This window comes from Plectropomus leopardus, chromosome 7 (genome assembly GCF_026936395.1).
Source record: "Plectropomus leopardus strain MGB_pleo_1.0 chromosome 7, ASM2693639v1, whole genome shotgun sequence".
NCBI classification, from domain to species: Eukaryota; Metazoa; Chordata; class Actinopteri; order Perciformes; family Serranidae; genus Plectropomus; species Plectropomus leopardus.
The window spans coordinates 26,743,982-26,762,386 of NC_142182.1; the positions used below are offsets into that span (position 1 = coordinate 26,743,982).

General features: G+C 38.2%; 3 protein-coding genes across 5 annotated transcripts in view; 1 reads left to right on the forward strand and 2 right to left on the reverse strand.

Annotated features, from left to right (window-relative positions):
- Positions 1–18,206, reverse strand: part of kcnq1.2 (potassium voltage-gated channel, KQT-like subfamily, member 1.2) — a 222,249-nt gene extending 204,043 nt beyond the window's left edge. Inside the window, exons 1-2 of the mRNA XM_088080342.1 lie at positions 18,151–18,206; positions 5,232–5,329 (exon numbers count right to left, since the gene is read on the reverse strand). The gene's annotated coding sequence lies outside the window, so the exon portion shown is untranslated. The remainder of the gene's footprint in view (positions 1–5,231; positions 5,330–18,150) is intronic.
- mrps35 (mitochondrial ribosomal protein S35) lies at positions 1,586–12,531 on the forward strand. The gene is made up of 8 exons (XM_042496208.2): positions 1,586–1,757; positions 3,790–3,839; positions 4,048–4,215; positions 5,731–5,791; positions 5,918–6,057; positions 7,880–7,989; positions 8,096–8,165; positions 11,971–12,531. Exons 1-8 carry the CDS (start codon positions 1,625–1,627, stop codon positions 12,238–12,240), a joined length of 1,002 nt encoding a protein of 333 aa, XP_042352142.2. The 5' UTR covers positions 1,586–1,624; the 3' UTR covers positions 12,241–12,531.
- Positions 12,672–18,248, reverse strand: mansc4 (MANSC domain containing 4). Of its 3 annotated transcripts, XM_088080345.1 has the most exons (5): positions 18,151–18,248; positions 17,327–17,366; positions 15,683–16,059; positions 15,425–15,559; positions 12,672–14,251 (listed from the first exon to the last, which is right to left on the reverse strand). In XM_088080345.1, the coding sequence occupies exons 3-5, from the start codon at positions 15,900–15,902 to the stop codon at positions 13,359–13,361; spliced, it is 1,248 nt and encodes a 415-aa protein (XP_087936471.1). In that variant the 5' UTR covers positions 15,903–16,059; positions 17,327–17,366; positions 18,151–18,248; the 3' UTR covers positions 12,672–13,358. The 3 variants fall into 3 exon arrangements, with proteins under 3 accessions (XP_087936471.1, XP_042351966.2, XP_087936472.1); XM_042496032.2 differs by lacking the exon at positions 17,327–17,366; XM_088080346.1 differs by lacking the exon at positions 18,151–18,248 and having other exon boundaries at positions 17,327–17,916.
- Between the last annotated feature and the right edge of the window lie 157 nt (positions 18,249–18,405).

Below are 18,405 nucleotides of genomic sequence, written 5' to 3' on the forward strand. Positions count from 1 at the left end.
AAAACTTATTTTTACAGCGTGGTGTTGGTATCTTTGCCATTCAAAGGCGGCTGCATTGCGGCGCTGACTGAGCTCAGGATCAGTGACCATGTGGCCATCTTGATGAGGTCAGGATGTGTAGACAACTAATCATTCCACAACCTGAAACCATGAATCACCAGAACCATCCAGAAACATGGACAATCATTTATCAATTATCAATATTACAAGTTTAAGGAGCACAGTGTCTCTCTCTCCCTCTCCTCTCTTGCCGTGGGCACAACGGAACCTGTCATCAGGTACATTTTTCATGAGCATGTCATATTAAATGCAAACCTATGTGATGCTTGCAGCTCAAAGGAAATCATCTAATGATTTATTTTATAAAATATATATATTATTTCTAGGTTCAGGGGTGATATATATATATATATATATATATATATAAAACATATATTATTATTATTATTATTATTATAACATATCTCAGCAGCTGATGTGTGTCAGCTGCTGATTTTATTTTGCTGTGCTATTTATATTTTATACAGAATCTGAATCTTACTCTGGGTTACTGTTGTTTACAAACTGAAGAACATGGAGATCTTTTTTTTTCAGTTTTTACTGAACATTTAAAGGTGAACTATCAACTTTATGTTGACATTTAAAACTATAAGACATGTTTTGTTGCAATTGTATGTTCTTAAATGATTTAATAATAATATTCTCAGCATCTTTTTCACTGTCAAGAGTATTGTTATCGCAAAAATACCTTGAAATATTGTGATGCCCACCTATACCTAACAACTGTTTTGCCCCTGGGCCCTCTAACAAGTTAATCCGGCCGTGGACTACTTTGTAGTTTCCTCAGTGAGGTTTAAACTGGGTCCATATCTGTGTAGCTTAATGAAACTGCATGACCACCATGAAACAAACAGATTTTAAACTGGAAGCAAGATACCTGCCACAGTTGTCATAACACTTTTATCCTCATCTGAAAGTAACACGTTTTTGTACAAGCTGACCGACCACAACGCAAACAAGTAGCTTTGCAAACTTACCCCACATATATGCTTTTCTCTTTTTATGCCAGGTCCGGTCGGTGTCATTTTTAACAACAAAAATCCTGCCAACTCCTTCAAATGTACATGAGCTCTGTTTGCTCATCAAATCGCTGTCGTCCCGACACATTTTGAGTGTTTTTAACCTGCTTACAGACGAAAACAACACCTTGCTCGTGCCTCTGTTTTGCGTTAGCCCGGGGTGTGTTGTCATAGGCCTCAGGGCTAATTCTGCGAGTTGCCACCTCGGCTGTATGATTTTACGGGAGTAATTGAACGCGCCCTGTGTTTCAAAAAGCAGCAGCTGGCAGAGCTGCACTCGCCGGTCACACGTGAGTGGTCGCGCGCTTACGGATAACGCACTAGAGTAAACATGTGTCTGTTGTTGCCATTAATTTCAACCAAAATACATGTCTGAGCTTCTTTATTAATTGATAAAAGCCCGGATGGAGTCCCATAATACACCCCGCGCTGTGATTCCACACTTGTGTTCACCTGTAGGAGGCAGCAAACACTCCGCGCCAAATTAAACCTTTCGCATTTCTCGTGGTTTGTCCTTCGCTGCTGCCCGTAGTCATTGGGAAAACATGGCTTCATACACATGCAAGACATTTCTGTCCCTAGGTCGAATAAATGTTTATGGTGTTGGACTTAAGAAATCAGCGAGTGGAGTTACATATGCGAATGGTTTGTTTTTATATTCTTCAGCTGCAAATAAAGGTGAGTTTCTCTGCCGATGCTGAAATAGTTCACATTAGTTCGTGCTGCACGATGTTAGAAATGCTTGAAGTGCAGTCATTAAGGCCAAGATGGGATGTCTTCTGTCCACCGACAGTGATACAGTTTTCCAGTTAGTGTCTAAAACATGGATGTATTATAGTAAAACTAAACTCTGAACTCCTAAACTGGACGGATGAGTCGTCATCAACGTGGAGAAACCATAATAGATCCATGGGAGAAACCGAGTTATAAATGTGGTACTTTGTATTTGGGAAGGATCAGGGGTACTTGTTGGGGTTTTCCTATAGACTAGTAATAACTAATTAATAATCAACAAAATTTATATTAATGGGGTTTCCTGTGTCAATTTTATTATTCATGATGTCACCACCCTTATGATATTTCCTCTCGTACACACTTTTTTTCAATCAGGAAGTCACATTGAGATTTCTTCAACAAATGAGACCTGAGATCAGAGGAAAAGACGAAATAATGATAATGATAATGGGGATGACATAGAATTATGTCGTCATATTTTCTCCTTTCTAAAATAGCAAGGAGAAAATATACATGATTAAATATCCTTGGTGGAAGTATGAAAATGAAAAAAAATAGAATACAAGCAGAATACAAGATACATGTAGATATGTAAAAAAAAAAAAAAACATTTATGTAGATAACTGCATGGCATATAATAAATTAATGCATTCTAAAATGTGGCATATTTTTTAAATGGTATAAAAATAAAACCAAATTATGTAAACGGTCACACCAACATTAAAAGAGCCTCTAAACAAATTTTTGAATTACCCTTATGATAGAAATGTCACGTTTTAATCTACTCTGTGTATTATTCCAGACAAATGGGGCAAAATATCAGAAGGCTGTCTTTTTATTATTATTATTATTATTATTATTATTATTATTATTATTATTATTTCACCAGGAATAGTCCCCTTAAGATTCTAAATCTCTTTTTCAATGGCAGTCTGGCCAAGACAGCAGCATGATAAATTTCACTTAAAAGAACAAGCAGCATAAAGATTTTTACAAACAAAAACAAAAGACAAGTACCCAATTTACAAAAAAATAAAATAGAAAAATAGAATAAAATAAGCATCAATCAGGAGCCAGACAAATGCATTCAGTGGTCATAAAGCCCTTAATCCTGTTTTTTTTTTTAAATCTCCTGCGCTCAGTTTAAGGTGACTCAATCGCTGACACCAAGATGAGGGAGCAAAAACTTTTAAAGCACTTTCACCAAAGACAGCGAAGGTTCAAGGAACAGCATACATAAACGTAAAACGTAAGCTAGTCTATAAGTGTAATGGCTCTCTTGCCCCCATAATCTACCCACAGGAGAATCAGACACAAATTTAAATAATACAAAAGAAAATGAGATGGTGCATAAATCTACTGACTATTGTTGGTGCTCAGTCATTCTTTTTTTTTTTTTATGTCAAAAACCTCACGTCATAAATATCCATCACAACTTCCTAATACCCAAGTCTATGTCATTAGATTGTTTGTTCTGTCTGACTCCACAAAATCAAATAAATAAAAGCCTGTTTACTATCAAAAAAGTGGCTGGAGCAAGGACATGATTTATATAATTGCTTCAAAAAAAATTACTTATCCGAGAGCTGACAATTGTTTTTTCTGTACACTGACAAATCTATCGACTACTGAAGTGATCATAAGCTCTTTTTTACTATAAACAATACAGCAAAAAGCATGCTGATAAATAACAGAAAGGCACACCTACAATCAACCATCATGCAGGACATACTGTTTAATACATCTGTCACATACACCATACATAGCCTAAAATACAAGTTGTTGTAAATGAAGAAAATGCAATAAGTGAATATAAAAAATGCACTTGAGAAATGGTAACTTGTGTTATGGTCCAAATGTCTTGTATCTAAGAAAAACTGTGAGCAGCATGAAACGAATGTTATGTTGTTACCATATTGATTTGACATTTCTACAATAAGTATTAATTAAATTTTGTAAATATTTGACCCTTTAGGCCTTCCTGACAGAGAAGGTACAAGATTCGTCAGAAAACCCAAGAGACGTGTAAGTCTTCTGTCTGTTTCTCAAGGCTGAATATAATAAAAACACACATATTTCAAATGAGACACAAAATCAAACAAGAAACTTGATGACATTTCTCTTTGAAAAGACTGGAGGTGATTTTTTTATTAAAACATTGAAAGTAATCTTTAAGCCTCGTGTCTCGTGACTTAGTGTCTTGTGACTTAGTGTCTCGTGTGTTTTGTGTCAGCCGGGGGGTCCCCGGACAGAAAAGATGCCGGTGGATCAGGACTGGACGGCAGTTTATCCAGTAGCGACCCCCTTCAGACCTAATGCCGTCCCCCTGCCTGTGAGGATGGGCTACCCTGTGAGGGGAGGCATCCCTCCAGAGAAGAAGGGCAACCTGGAGCTGATCAAGGTCAGACCTCATTACTTGCATGGAAGCGTAGCATAAGAATACAGTTTTAGGACTGCAGGGTGCAAATTTAAATAGTTTGCTGATATGCTGGAAACTAAATTAAATTGCTGGTCTGTTTGCACATGGATCAAAAGATTAAATTCCTACATAGACTACATTTGGCCACATGCAGTTGAATGTGGGCCGTCTCTGTATGCATCCTGTCTGTATATCTTAGCTCGGAGTACTCATTATGACAAGTTAATTTTAGCAGGCCGGTGCTCTTGCAGTACTGATGGAGCGCTTTCTGCTCTGCCTCTGTGCCCGGATTACTGAGCTGCTGTGTCCAGACACCAGCTGCTCCATCTGGACTCAAGCCACTCGCAGATCCACTACTTTCACCCGTCACAGCTGGAACTCTGCCGTGCAGCCTAACAATATTGATTTTATTATCTCGCTCTGCCGTGAGGGGCTAAACTGCTGCTGTACATCCCTAACCTATATTTAATGCTTGGAATTTTTTACATATTCAATTTAAAATTGCTCTGCTTTTGTCCAAGCAAGCCAATAATGCAACCTAAAAGAATTTTTAATTTTAGTATCTGTATTGAATAGATTATATCCTTTACCGAGAGGATAAAGAGGATAAATTTGGTTTCACACTTTTTTTTTCCCACGCCCTCAAACAGCATCTTATTCTGAAATCAAGAATTCAGTCAATTTTATACACTGACTGTTAAATTATATGTGTATGAGTTGTGACTTTCTGGGATGTAGATATTAAAGGTCCAGTGTGTAAGATTTAGGCTGATTTAGTGGCATCTACTTCTCCCAGTTAGAATTCTTGTTCAGGAGGTTTTTTAACCGGGAGTTGAATTATCCGCACAGATCTCTTCCTCTCTAAAACAAATGGACCAGGTGATTAAAACAGTAAACAACTAAATAAAGCAGTGTGACATTTAAGTCAGTGTTTCGTCAAGGCTGGTTGACATTTTGGAGATTGGCTGTTAGCACAGCACCTGCTAATGTGCGCTCACCTCTTTTTCTCTGATAACTCTTTGTCCAGACACTCAGGAGGTTTTTACTGGGTGCCGAATTATCCATAGAGGTCTCCTCCTCTCCAAAACCGAAGGACCTGTTGATTTAAACACAGCATAAAGCAGTTTTATGTTAAAAAAAAAGTAGTGTTTTTCTGACGCTGCTTGTCACAGAGAGGCTGCAGCCCCATCATGAGCCAGTGTTTGGTTTGTCCATTCTGGGCTACTGTAGAAACATGGTGGTGCATAATGGTGGATTCTGGCGAGGAGGACCCTCTATGTGTAGATATAAACAGCTCATTCTAATGAAATGAAACACAACAGTTTGTTTTTTCAGGTAATTTGAAGAAAAACATACTTATCATATTATATTCCATTTCTGCCAACAAATTTCCCTAAATCCTACACACTGGACCTGTGTGACCGTGGGACATTTTCATGTTTCTGTTGCATTAACAGTTGTGCATTCACATTCACATAATCTCTCGATTTCTTTCAGATACCAAATTTTCTGCATTTGACACCGGCAGCCATCAAGAAACACTGTGAAGCTCTGAAACGTAATTTCTTTGTTTAATTGTGAAGGCAAATCCTATTATGTGGTGCTGTTCAATAGCAATATAATTTACTTTTATACAAACATACAGGCTTATTCAGCATATGTAAAAATGTCTCTCTGCTTTCAGCATTCTGTACAGAGTGGCCGTCTGCCTTGGACACCGACGCAAAATGTGACGAGCACTTCCCAATCAAACTAGAAAGCACAGACTACGTGTCTGCTGGCCCGTCCGTCAGAAACCCTTCAGCTCGTGTTGTCAATCTCAAAGTGAGTTTCCCTGCTGTTTGTTTTTTTTTTTTTTGAGTCTTTATAGTTACTATGTAAAAAAAAAAAAGGTTCTGAGTTTTTACTTGATGACCTTTAATGTAACCATTTCATCGATGCATAGAAAGTCATGTGTGGAGAAACCTAACATGTAAAATGAGATTAGAGATTTGCAGGGATGCGTAATCGCCAGCTGACATCATGTCCCTGTGACTTATCCGCAGAGACGTTCATTGTCCAGTGACCTCAAACCTAAGAAATGATGCCATCAAGTCTACAAAGAGATTACAACCCCATACCACTGTTTTAAAGTTTAAGCATGTACTGAAGCTTTGTCGTTGTTTGTTGTCTTTGGAATTGTGCGGGTTGGTTTTTTTTTTTAAATTTAACAACTTCGCACTTTTACAGAAAAAAAAGGAACAAAACATTTCATCATTTACATATTTATTGGGACATTTTGATATTCCTCTTAATCCCCTCCAACCACTAATCCAGAAATGTGCAATCCTCTCCACAGACCAAAACCATATATGTAAACATGTAAAAACACATGACGTCAATCCATGAAAAGAAGGTTCAGACTTAACATTCAAAGAAGTTATTAAATACAATACAATGTTAAAACATAACATAGATATAATAGAAGCAATTAAGCAAATAAAAATGAAATTAAAAGATTTTTCACATGGGTCTTCAACAAAAAAAACAATCCTAAAGTGCAGCGCAGAGCAAAACCCAAATATCTTGGTGGCTGAAAGGCCCCACATCTGGCTTCACTGTGCCAAAGAAAGCAGTTCGTATTCTGTTTCGTGTTATTTGCTTTTCTCTACGTGAACAATAACACTCCTACTTTTCAAAGCCAAAAGTTTCTTGGTTGAGGCTACCTGTTTACACAGGTTATTTGTATAGGTTTTTTTTTTTCTTAAAGCATGTCGCCCTACATCACCTTATTCTGCCTTCAACAAATTTTTTTTTTTTTTTTGGGTGGAAATGTGTCATTTTTACCATTAATCACCAGCCATCTGCTCCACTGACACTTTGCCTTAGATAATATCAGCATGGTGGGAATTATTGAAACATTAATCCAGGTGGATTAGGCAGAAAAATAGATTAGAGGGCAGATCTCACACCATTTCAGTTTAACAGTTCATTCAATCTGTGAATTTTGAACCTTTGTAGAAGGGTTGCCTTTAGTTATTCTGTCAGGGTGAAAGTAGTAACAGAATAAAATCCTGGAAATCTGTGACAGGATTTGATCCAGCCCAGACATGCGGTTCCAGAGTCAACAAATTGAACCACTGCAACTGCGTGTCAGGTTTCATGCACTAAATACATGTTCACGTGTACTTAGCGCTCCCTATAAATGTTTTTTTGTTGCATTTTACAAAGTATATACGTCAGGGGAGACATGAAAAATAATGTAATCAAGGAATAATCTCCGTTTCTATCTATTGTGCAAGGGGTTTAAAGGTGATTGTGGCTGTGAGCAGAAATGCTCCGATTTCATCTGTAAAAAGTAAATAATACAGTAAAAGCTTTATTTATATATATATATATATATATATATATATATATATATATATATATATATATATATATATATATATATATATATATATATATATATATATAGGTTAAAAAGACACTCATTCTTTTATTTTATTTAAAGAGGAGATTTAGGCAGATATAGTACACAACGACATGTCTGCCCAGATATTATCGTCTATGTCATTCTCTTTACATTGCAAAGCTTTACGAGGAAAAACAATAACTTGAACTATGATGTTTCTCTTGTGGTGATTTTACTGTGTCATTGCCCTCGCAGATAAAACTGTCCACTCTGAATCTGGACGAGCACGCACGGAAGAAAATGCTCAAACTTGTTGGGGAGAGATACTGCAAAGATACTGATATCCTCACCATCACAGCTGACAGGTAAACATTTCTTTAGTGCTCCATATACCCAAATATATATGTATGAAAATCAAACAAATGTTTTGAATCTCCTCCTTTTTATTATTTTTCTCTCTCCCTCCACCAGCTGCCCTTTGAGACAGCAGAATCGTGACTATGCCATGTACCTGCTAACTGTCCTCTACCACGAGTCTTGGGTGAGTTTAAAAAAAAAACATGTTTTTCTACTCTGTGTGCGTTGAATCAAATTCTGCCTAGACTAAAGAGGACATCAAGCAGGCAGATATTCACTAAATGTGAGTTAAGTGCAACTATTACACTATTTCAGCCAGGCCATACAAAAACCCATCTAATTCTACCTGCGCTTATCTGAGACTCCTGTGTCTTCCTTCTGTCCACTCTTGTCACAGGTCTCTTGTGACTTTTTTCCTTGGTCTCTTTTTTTTCCTGACCTTATCTCTTTAAACAAGTATCCATTCATTTAAAGGCGAGTCAGTCTCTGGGACTACTGCAGTCACTTCAATGTGTGTAACCTTTTGAGATGTTTTGTTTGCAATCAAATGAATGATAACTGATCCTATGTGCTGCAGCATGCAGTATTAAAGGGCATCGCAGTGCCTGGATTAACTGCAGTTGATGTATCAAGAGGCAGAATTCATCAGCCACTGTTAGCAAAGTTATTGTTTAAGATAAATGTGCAACTTATAAGAAATTAATCCAAATGATGCATTTGGATAACAGTGGGCCGGGAGGCTGCTTTTGTGCCGAGAGGTACCAATTTTTCTTTATACATATTTATTACCAATTGCAAGTCTTCTTTTTTTCATGTCAGTGGCAGCCTGGGCCTGAGACATTATGTTCTTTGGGTTTCGTCCATTCCATTCTCCTGGACACGATGCCTCAGGAAAACCTTGAGGGAATTTCTTCAAATTTGGCACAAACGTCCACTTGAGACTGTGGAGGTCTATCTTTTGATACAATTACCCTTACAGGGCTAAATAAAGTTATTTTGAATTGCATGGCCAATACCTTAACTTCCAGGTCATTGTTAAGATGAAATGTAATTTGAATTGCACTAAACTGGCATAATGGTGTGCAATAACATTTTGTAATGATACAAGGAGAATTGGTATTATACATTAGGAATACAATAATCTACAAAAAAAGTTGCAAACAAAAATTGATCCCAAAAAATGTCGTTAGCATCTTTAGTGATATTTACCAATGGCTAAAGACATGGCAAAGCCGCTTTTACCAGGGGACATGTTGTCCACTTGCTCTGCGATCTGAGAGACTAAGCCCATTAGGGAGGTATCAGACTTGAATGGGCAGAGGGATGGCAAACAGCAGCATTGTCCAGTTGACATTTCTCCACAGACTGGAGTAAAACGGACTCCCCTATCAGGTGTTGACCCTGATACTCTTAATTCACATTAAGCCAGCTCTGCCACATCAGAGAAGTCTGCCACCAGGTCATTAGCCCAGGCGCTGTTTGCAAAAATTTGCAGCCAGCCACATGAAAAGAAAACGACTCCCCTTATAGTGTAACCTTTGCCTTTAAGAGCTTTTCCCGTCAGGGCTTAGTCACATTAAAAAAAGAAAAAAAGTCTCTCCATTGGGAGAGGTGTCCGAGCCAGGAAGCAGAACACTGTCCACTGCCCTTTTGGACACACAATGGAAGGTACAGTGCTTGTCCGGCAGGCTTGTGGAAGCTGTGAGAGTGGCGTAGCGTTCAGGTTGTAACGCTAGCCCACAAAGAGGCCAATTGTTAGCAGCCACTGAGGTGATTATATCTCCCCACTCAGAGAGACGAACCTTCCCTGTTAATTCCAGTTTGTGCTAATCCATGCCAGTGCTCGGGCTGACTGCTCAAAGCTGCCTCCAATGTGGAGGGAAGTTCACCACCACTCCATGTACGTTTGTGCCTACCTGCCCAACACCTGTCCTCTGCCCTGACTGAAAATCTAAATGTTATTTGGCAGGTAAAGGAACTCGATCGGAAAAACAGATGGCCTACTTTCTTCCTGGCGAATTGTCAAATATTGTGACCTCATCACTTACTGATGGAGCAAGGACAGACACAGTGTCGCAATCAACATGTTGCATTATTCACTTTGCATATTCTGTTTAACTCTTTGAAACATGGACAAATAAGTAAAAAAATAAAAATAAAAAAAACATGGAGAAAAAAGGCATGAGCAACTTAAAAAGAAATGAACCCAAAACTAGCAAGAAATTAGTAAAGAGAACATTGGAAATTACCTCAAATAGCAAACAAAAACAAAGAAACAAACAAAAGGTTTAAAACAAATAAGGAAAAGTTAAAAAACAAAAGAGGAAAAAAAAACTAACAAAAAAATCCCAACAAACAAAGAAATTACCTGTGAAAACAGGAGCTTAAAATATATGATAATTCTGTTAAATAATTTTACACAAACAGCGATGGCAATTATAAATATACTTATATATTACTTATATAAATATACTCTGGATATATTTTCCTATCTTAAAAAAAAATCAAAATCGACAAACTTTAATCCATGCTTTGGAAAGAAATCAAACCAATTAGCTCAAGATTCAAAGGTTTAAATACTCGTGAAAGGTTTGAGGTCCATCCGGGTTTGAAAGGGTTAGCCCAGAATAGCATCCAGTAACACATAACTTAAACTTTCAGTACGGTACGTATGAGGATAATCTGCAGATTCTTCTGCGTTGCAGCGAGGCACACTGCAGAAAATGTTTTGATGTGGTACTTCTCTGTTTAATGGGCCTTGGTTACTTCAAAGGAAGCTGTTGATCTACTCCCAAGTATCTAGTGCTCCTCCTCACTCACTAAGGCCTGGACTCATTCCAGACGGGATGTTATGTGGATCAGATATGTACAGCCGTAATGACCGTCATTAACCTCAAACACCTGGAGAGCAGCAGAGCCGAGGCTCCGCCGCTGCTCCGCTTTAAGCTGCTGCACAACGGGGCGTATTGTTCTCAAGGGAATGTGATGACAGTTAGACAGGCAGCGGACGGAGCACTACATATGGAGAAATACTATCTCTGTGAGAGGAGCATCAAAGAAGGGGTGAGGGGTGACCAAGGACCCCCATATTTTGCATCTGTTGCCATACTGTGCTCCAAACAAGAGCCAGATTCATTAAATATAATGCTAATAGTACATTTCTTCCTACCATATAGAAAACTAGAATTACCGCCTCACAGTTGTATATGCAAACCTGTCAAGTTGCTGTTCTAGTTTACAATCATGTTTGTGAAAACATGGGTGCCTCACACATATCTTTGCCCCGGCAGCACAGAAGATCCATACAACGAGCACAATTCAAAAGTGTCACCAATTCAGTATCTGACCAAATGTCTCTCCTTCTGTTCCTGATTTATGATGCTGAGTTATGGCCAGGAAAAAGTTTTTGCATAACATTATGATGCCGCAGTAAAGCTGACCTTTGACCTTTTGGATATATAATATCACTTCAGTATTTTAGCTTACAAGGCATTTGTGTTAACTTCCGTCATAGTTAGTGTTCAAATTCTTGAATTATGGCCAAAAAACTGTTTTGCAAGGTCACAGTGATCTTGATTTTTGACCACCAAATTATAATCAGTTCATTTTCAAGGCCAAGTGGATGTTTGTGCCAAATTTGAATAAATTCTCTGTGTGTTCTTGATATTTTGCTTTTACAAGAATGAGACTGATTTAAGGTCACTGTGACCTTAACCTTGACCAACAAAATCTAATCATTTCATTGTTGAGTCCAGGTTAACATTTGTGCCAAATTTTAAGAAAGGCATTCATGAAAACATCCATTCATGGCTATAAGCAGGCATAGACACATACAAAGAAACATCTTGTGACGTAATCGTTACACCACACAAATACAGTTCAAATCTAATGTTACAGATATCAACAACCCTCCAATCAAGTTGGATAAATCCTCCATTTGCAGTCTGCATGTACAAGTAAATAAATGTGTTGTTTCTCTGATTCTTTAGAAAACAGAGGCCTGGGAGGCTGAGAAGACTGTGGCAGACATGGAGGAGTACAGCTGGGAGGACAGCCCATCCCAAAAGAACATCTTGCATATGCTAGTGCGCATGAAATTGGCCGGGGAAGGAGAAGGCGAGGAAGTGCGAGAGCAGCTGCTGGGGAGACAAGAGGTGCAGGAGTATAAGGACTCTGTCACGAGGCTGAAGAATGAAGGAGATAACGAGAGTACCATGCTGCAGTACAAAGAGGCTGTCAAGAAAGTGCTCAGTCTGTAATACAACTTAATGTACAAAAGTATTTACATGAAGATGGTGACCAAGAGCAGCAGGGACCTCTAACAGGGTCCACAAAAACACGTTTAAATACTAGTGGCCTCATACCGTTTTGGACTTCATCTACGTACCAATAATACAAACGAGATTACTGCAGATAATTACTGTTGTCTTTTACATGAGGATACTACCATCTTAAGTGTCTCAACTACTGTATTTATTTTCCACAAAGTAATCAGGTGTATGATGTCTTACATACAATAATAAAAGTAAGCGGTTGGTTAATGTTCTGTATTTAAAGTAGTGTGAAATTCATGTGTTTGATGGTTAAAGCTTGTATGTAATGAAATACACATTCAGTCAGTTCCTAGCCCAACTTCAACTTCCATCCCACTGTCGTCACTGTCAGGTCGAGGAGTCGCACCGTCAGTGAAAGGACGCTTTCAGCAGCAGGTTGTTGAAAAGTTCCTCACCTATCTTAAGGAGTTTTGGTCTGCGGTCTGTGCACTTTCAGGTCAGAAGAAACCAAATGCACTGAGGGGATGCGCTGGACTGAAGGAGGGTTAAACACCGAAGGCCACAAGGAAAAACAGTCATCGCACATTGTTGATGATCTTCACAACCACTGAATTGTGGCAGTGTTATTGTCTTTTACGCGCCTATACAGTCTGACTTAAGACCAGCATAGACAGCTGGCCACAGTCTTTGAGGTTTGGCATCAATAGAAATTTAAACTCGTCATACATCAAAGCCTAAAGGACAACATATCGTCTTTCTTAAAGCAAATCGCTGCGGCTGAGTTTGGCTTTTTCTATCAAGTCATTGCGTCACAAGTGAAACCAAAGTCATGGCAACTGCGTATTTGGAAATCTCATCAAAGCCACAGAATACCTCTGCATATGTAGTTCAAATATACAGCATTTTAATGTCAATGCATCGGTTGACAGTAACTACATTTCCATATTATCTGCTCAGAATAAAGCAACATCTTTGCTATTATAAAATAATCAAGCATTATTTTACAAAAATATACAAATTCGGTCGCTTCAATCCTGGATTCCTTTGTTGAAAACATTCATGTAAACAGTTGAGTCAGTTCCATTTTTTTTTTTTTCCTGGCCCTACTTTGAGGAGTTTTCTCTGACCAGCACATACTTTATCAGACGCATGGAGCCTCTTTTCCCTCTCCACGATGTTCGGTATCGCCCCATCCTCTTCCTCTGACCCCTCCAGCTCACCACCAGCAGAATGGAACAGCAGCAGCTCAGCAGCACTGTGATACAGATGGCCACCGCAACCAGCAAGGTGTGAGCAGCTACATGCCACCCTGGTCCCAAACTCTCTAAGGTGTCCTCCCCGCTGACACCCTGGCCTCCCTCACTGCCTGCAGTGTGGTTCCTTCCCAGGCTGCCCTTGGTGTCATTGGGGGATTGCTTGCTGCTCTCTATACTGTCCATAAAGGCTGTGGAGGGTGGAGGGCTGGTGGCCAACTGAGAGATGGTGGTAGTGGTGTGGTGATGGAGAGGGGATGTGGAGGGCTGTGCAGTCGTGGCAGAAAAGTCAGAAAAGGCAGGAGTGGTTTTGGGATTGTAAAGGCTGAGGATGGTTGCTGCGGTGGATGAAGGAGGTGTTTTGAAGCTGGGTGCAAGAGAAGTGGTGGAGGTGGTCAGGGTTGTTTGTTCATAGTTCCCCGAAGCTAGTGGAGTCTCTGCAGTGGAAGATAAAGCAGCTGTAGTTGTGGGAACTGTTGAAGGCTGACTGGTGCTCTGCAGTGTGGTGATACTGGTACTAGTGATGGTGGTGGTGACAGCAGTGAGGACCCTGCCTGCTGTGGTGGGAGGTTTAACTGTGGGAGATACTGTCAGAGGAGGTGCAGCCGGTGGAAGCGGATGGATGAACTGGCGTTTGTCTGAGGGCAGCGGCTCTGAGGCGTTTCCTCGACTGTAGTAGTGAGGGAACACACGTACATTGGAGGTAAAGTATTTTCCAAACACCAACAGGTCAGGATCCACGCCTAGGAAGCAAAGACATTTATTGAGTTATGACTCTCCTGTTTACTGTTGGTTTTTCAGTCATGAATAATGTTAATTTTTGTAAAATAATTAAATTACTTTACCATAATATACTTACTTATAGGCTACTTAAGTAAAAGTCCTGGAATTAAAAACATACGTAAGTAAAAGTACATCTTTATTTTTTTGCACTACCTTTTTTTTGTAAATAAAATTTCTGCACACTTGTATGATCTGATGAAGGTCTGATAGACCAAAAGCTCATAATATAATCATTATTGTAGTGATGCTTTTGCGCTTAAGTAGCATTTTATTGTTGTAGATCATTAAGGCGGTGATCATTTTGACCCTTTGAAACCTGAGCAAACTGGCTTGAATTCTTTGTAAACTTCAGAAGAAGGCAATTAACAACTTCTCAAGAGAACAAAAAAATTGCAAGAAATGAGCACTAAACTTACCTTTATTTACCTGATAATACTGATAATAAGCAACAAAACGCTTAAAAAGAAAGAAAAGAAAAACTTTCTTTTATATATATATATATTTATATATATATATATATATATATATATATATATATATATATATATTCTTAAATAGATTTTTAAATTTATAATTATAGCTTTCAGGTCATTTTCTTGTGACCTATTACTGATATTTTGCTTTGCATTTGGGGGACATTTCTTGTCAAGTTGCTCATTGTATATTTTCCCCATGTTTTAAAAAGAATTCAAACCAATTGTCTTAGGTTTCAGAGGTTCAAATGCTTGTCAAAGGCATCTGAACTCAGCACAATAAAAACTGATGTCTATCCAGGTGTTAATTAAGAACTGAAATTACTGTAGTAAATATTATATGAGATGATCGCATGCTTTCTGTGAAATTTGAATCTGCTCAGTAACTAGTACTGTAAGTTAAATATATATTAGATGGGGAAATATGCACAACACTTAACCTATGAAATGCAGGATGGTAGAAGTTTAAAGTTGCAGAAAATGAGAATACAAAAAAGTATCTCAAGTACTACCACTAAATGCACTGCCTACTTTACACAACTCATAGATCTAGATGTAGCAATAAAGTGTGTCTGTTCTGGTGAAAACTGAAACATTTTTTGAGAATGTAACAGGCCTTGGATGTAGTCTGTAGGCAGTATAAAAGTGTACTTTGCTTACCCTTTGTGATATTGTACAGAACAACGTTTCCTCTGTGGCTGAGTATGCAGCTCTCCAGGGTCGGGCAGTGCAGGTGGAAGCAGTTCACGTTTTCTTGAGAGGTATCATAATGAAATATGGCCAGATTACAAGAAACTGCGAGAGGAAAGACGATCAGATCAACGTAGAGGATCAGTTGAGGCATAAATTAAGGAAAAGTCAAAAAATGCCATTACATGGTTCAATATTTGTGCGTCATGATTAAGAAGCATTACTCACAGTTTCTGGTGAGGCAACAGGTGCGGCTGCATTTCAGCGCGGTCTCCTCCTGGTAAGACTTGAGAAGTTGTGCTCCTCTCCGCTGAGACTCCTCGATGTCGATAAAAATTCCGGGAAAGCGTCGGATCCAGCAGTTCTTATAATAAGAGGTCGGTGAGCACCTCGACTCAGTGTGGCACACCACACTCAAAACCGTCAGCAAACCCCATGTGACATTCATCGCGCGCAATGTAAATCAGACCATGTTAAATTACAATCTGGACAAAGCGTCGACATATCCGCAGAGCTGATTACTTGGGGTTGACAGGCATGAAGTGGAGTCAGTGGTCTGGTTTTACTGGTGCCGGTAACGGTCCAGGTGTGTCACAGTTACGCACCTGGAGGAGGAGGAGACCCAGCGGTGCGTAAGGCTGAACCAGCTGATAAGCACTGTAGTATAAGAGGCTGCTTTACAGAATTGCAGAATACAGAATTGTGCCAATTACCTCAGAACTGAATAATTTAAAGGATTACTACTGAAAAAAATCTATTATACTGATTAAAAAACATTCATTTATTCATAAGGAATATCACAGGAGTATGCAGGGATGGGCACAAAAGGGAGTTACTAGTGGGCTAAATAAAATCAATCATCAATTGTTTTGATGTACTTTTCAAAACAAATTTTAAGTGTATAAACCATATACAGTTATTGGTATTTTTTTTAAATAAAGACTAACTATTTCCAAAGTCAATCTTTGTAAAGCTTTTTTATGTTCAGTTACTGTATTTGGCTCATTTCCGCAGATTTTTTAAGATACAATTTATGGTGTTGATTCATTTAAGTACAGGAAGGTGTTCTTGTTATTTTGTCCACCCATGTGTATGTGTATGAGAGCATTTGGGGCCTAGAGAGGCCATTTCTTAAGTCTTAAGAGAAACTTTTTTTCTTTAGACTTTTAGTGTTATTAACATCTAATTCAAAATTCTAGACTGTTGACCCTCTGTAAACATATAGGACAAAGTCTAACTCATTTATTAGTTTGGCCTGTGAATAAGCCCATTGCTGCAGATATTTTTTAATTCAGATTTTACTAAACCACATAGCACTCACTGTAAAGTAAATCTTGCTCTAGTTTTAACAGGAGCCAGACTGTTCTCTCTTTGGAAAAAAGCGAGCTGTCTGTTTCCAGGTCAAACACCCGAGAGTGGATTGCCATAATTGCAGCAATCTGCCTAAATTCTTTCAGTTGGGATTATCAGAATAAACCTTCTGCTCCCTGGGTTGGCTGTTTCTCTCACCTTTGTGAGCTTGTCTCTCTATCACAGTGCCACATTCTCAGTTTACACCTGGGAGTTGCAAGTTGAGAAAGTAGCCTACCATTTTATGGAGTGCATTGTTGGATACAGCATTAAAGGAAACTATTCTATAGAGATGGTTTGAAATTTGAAAAAAAAAAAAAAAAGAGCAGACAGCATACATGCATTTAATCAACATTAGCTGACACAAGAAATTACTTTTCTACTGGTGCCAAATTACATATGGGTTAATGTTTTTCAAAAAAAGATATTTTCTCATTTGTAACAAAAATATTTTACAAAATGCTAACAAGTCATTGACACATCCCAACAGACGGATGTGAGTATAACAACTTAGAGACTGACCAGTGAAGTATTTGACCTTTGCCTCAGTTGGATTTTCTTTCTGAAAGTAGTGGTGGATGACATATCATATGGGATTAGAAAGACATTGCAGGTAGTGGCCTCCAAGCAAGAGTGTATATATCATATATGTTAAACTGAGATAACTAGTCTGAGTATCACAGCATTACCACCCAAAAAGTTTCACCATCATAAATTGCTAAGTTTCTGTGGACAGGAAAAGAGTAATAATGTCTCAGCACCACCAGATGGCAGTGAGCACCATTAAACACTAGCTAAGCCACAGTTCCATACAACAGTAGTTTAAAATGTATATTATACTTATTCTCTTAATTTTGACTTCAAGATATCAATCAAAAATTTCAAAATTTGTATAGATGTGCATAAATCAAACTGTGAATTTGAAATGACACTGCCAACCAAACTTTACAAAGAGAAAGCAACATATTTTTACATTTTTACAAACTGGCTGAAATGCTTGGTAGACTCAGTGATCAGTACATTGATAGATTTGTAATCAACTATTTTTGTAATTTATCAATTAATTGTTTTAGTAGTTTTACAAGTACAAATGTTAAGCATTTTCTTGCGTCTACCTCTTCATCATCTTTCAATCATCTTTGCCCTTTTTATAGTAAATTGAATACTTTTGGGTATTTGGACTGTTCAGAGAAAAAAAACAATCAATCTGAAGATCCAGGAACTTACAATTCAGATTTTTTTTTCTTTTTTACTTTTCTTGACATTGTATATTCTAACAATTTAACAAAAACGATTGACACATTAATCAGTACTGAAAATACCAAGATGCAGTTCTAGATTCTTACCTTTTTGATGTCTGATGTCTCCTTCTGGTTGTAGCACCACCATGCACAATTAGATTACATTTTTTGCAGCTGCAAACAGATCCTCCACTTCCTTTAAGCATTGCATTCTGGGAAGTGCCCATTAACAGGAAACTCAAAAATCAAGCAGATTTAAAATGCATAATTACATCTTTGAATATACTAACTTTTGTAACCTCTTTTAAAAAACTGTTTAGAATAAGTATATAGTATAAAATCAGAACAAAGCCAACATGA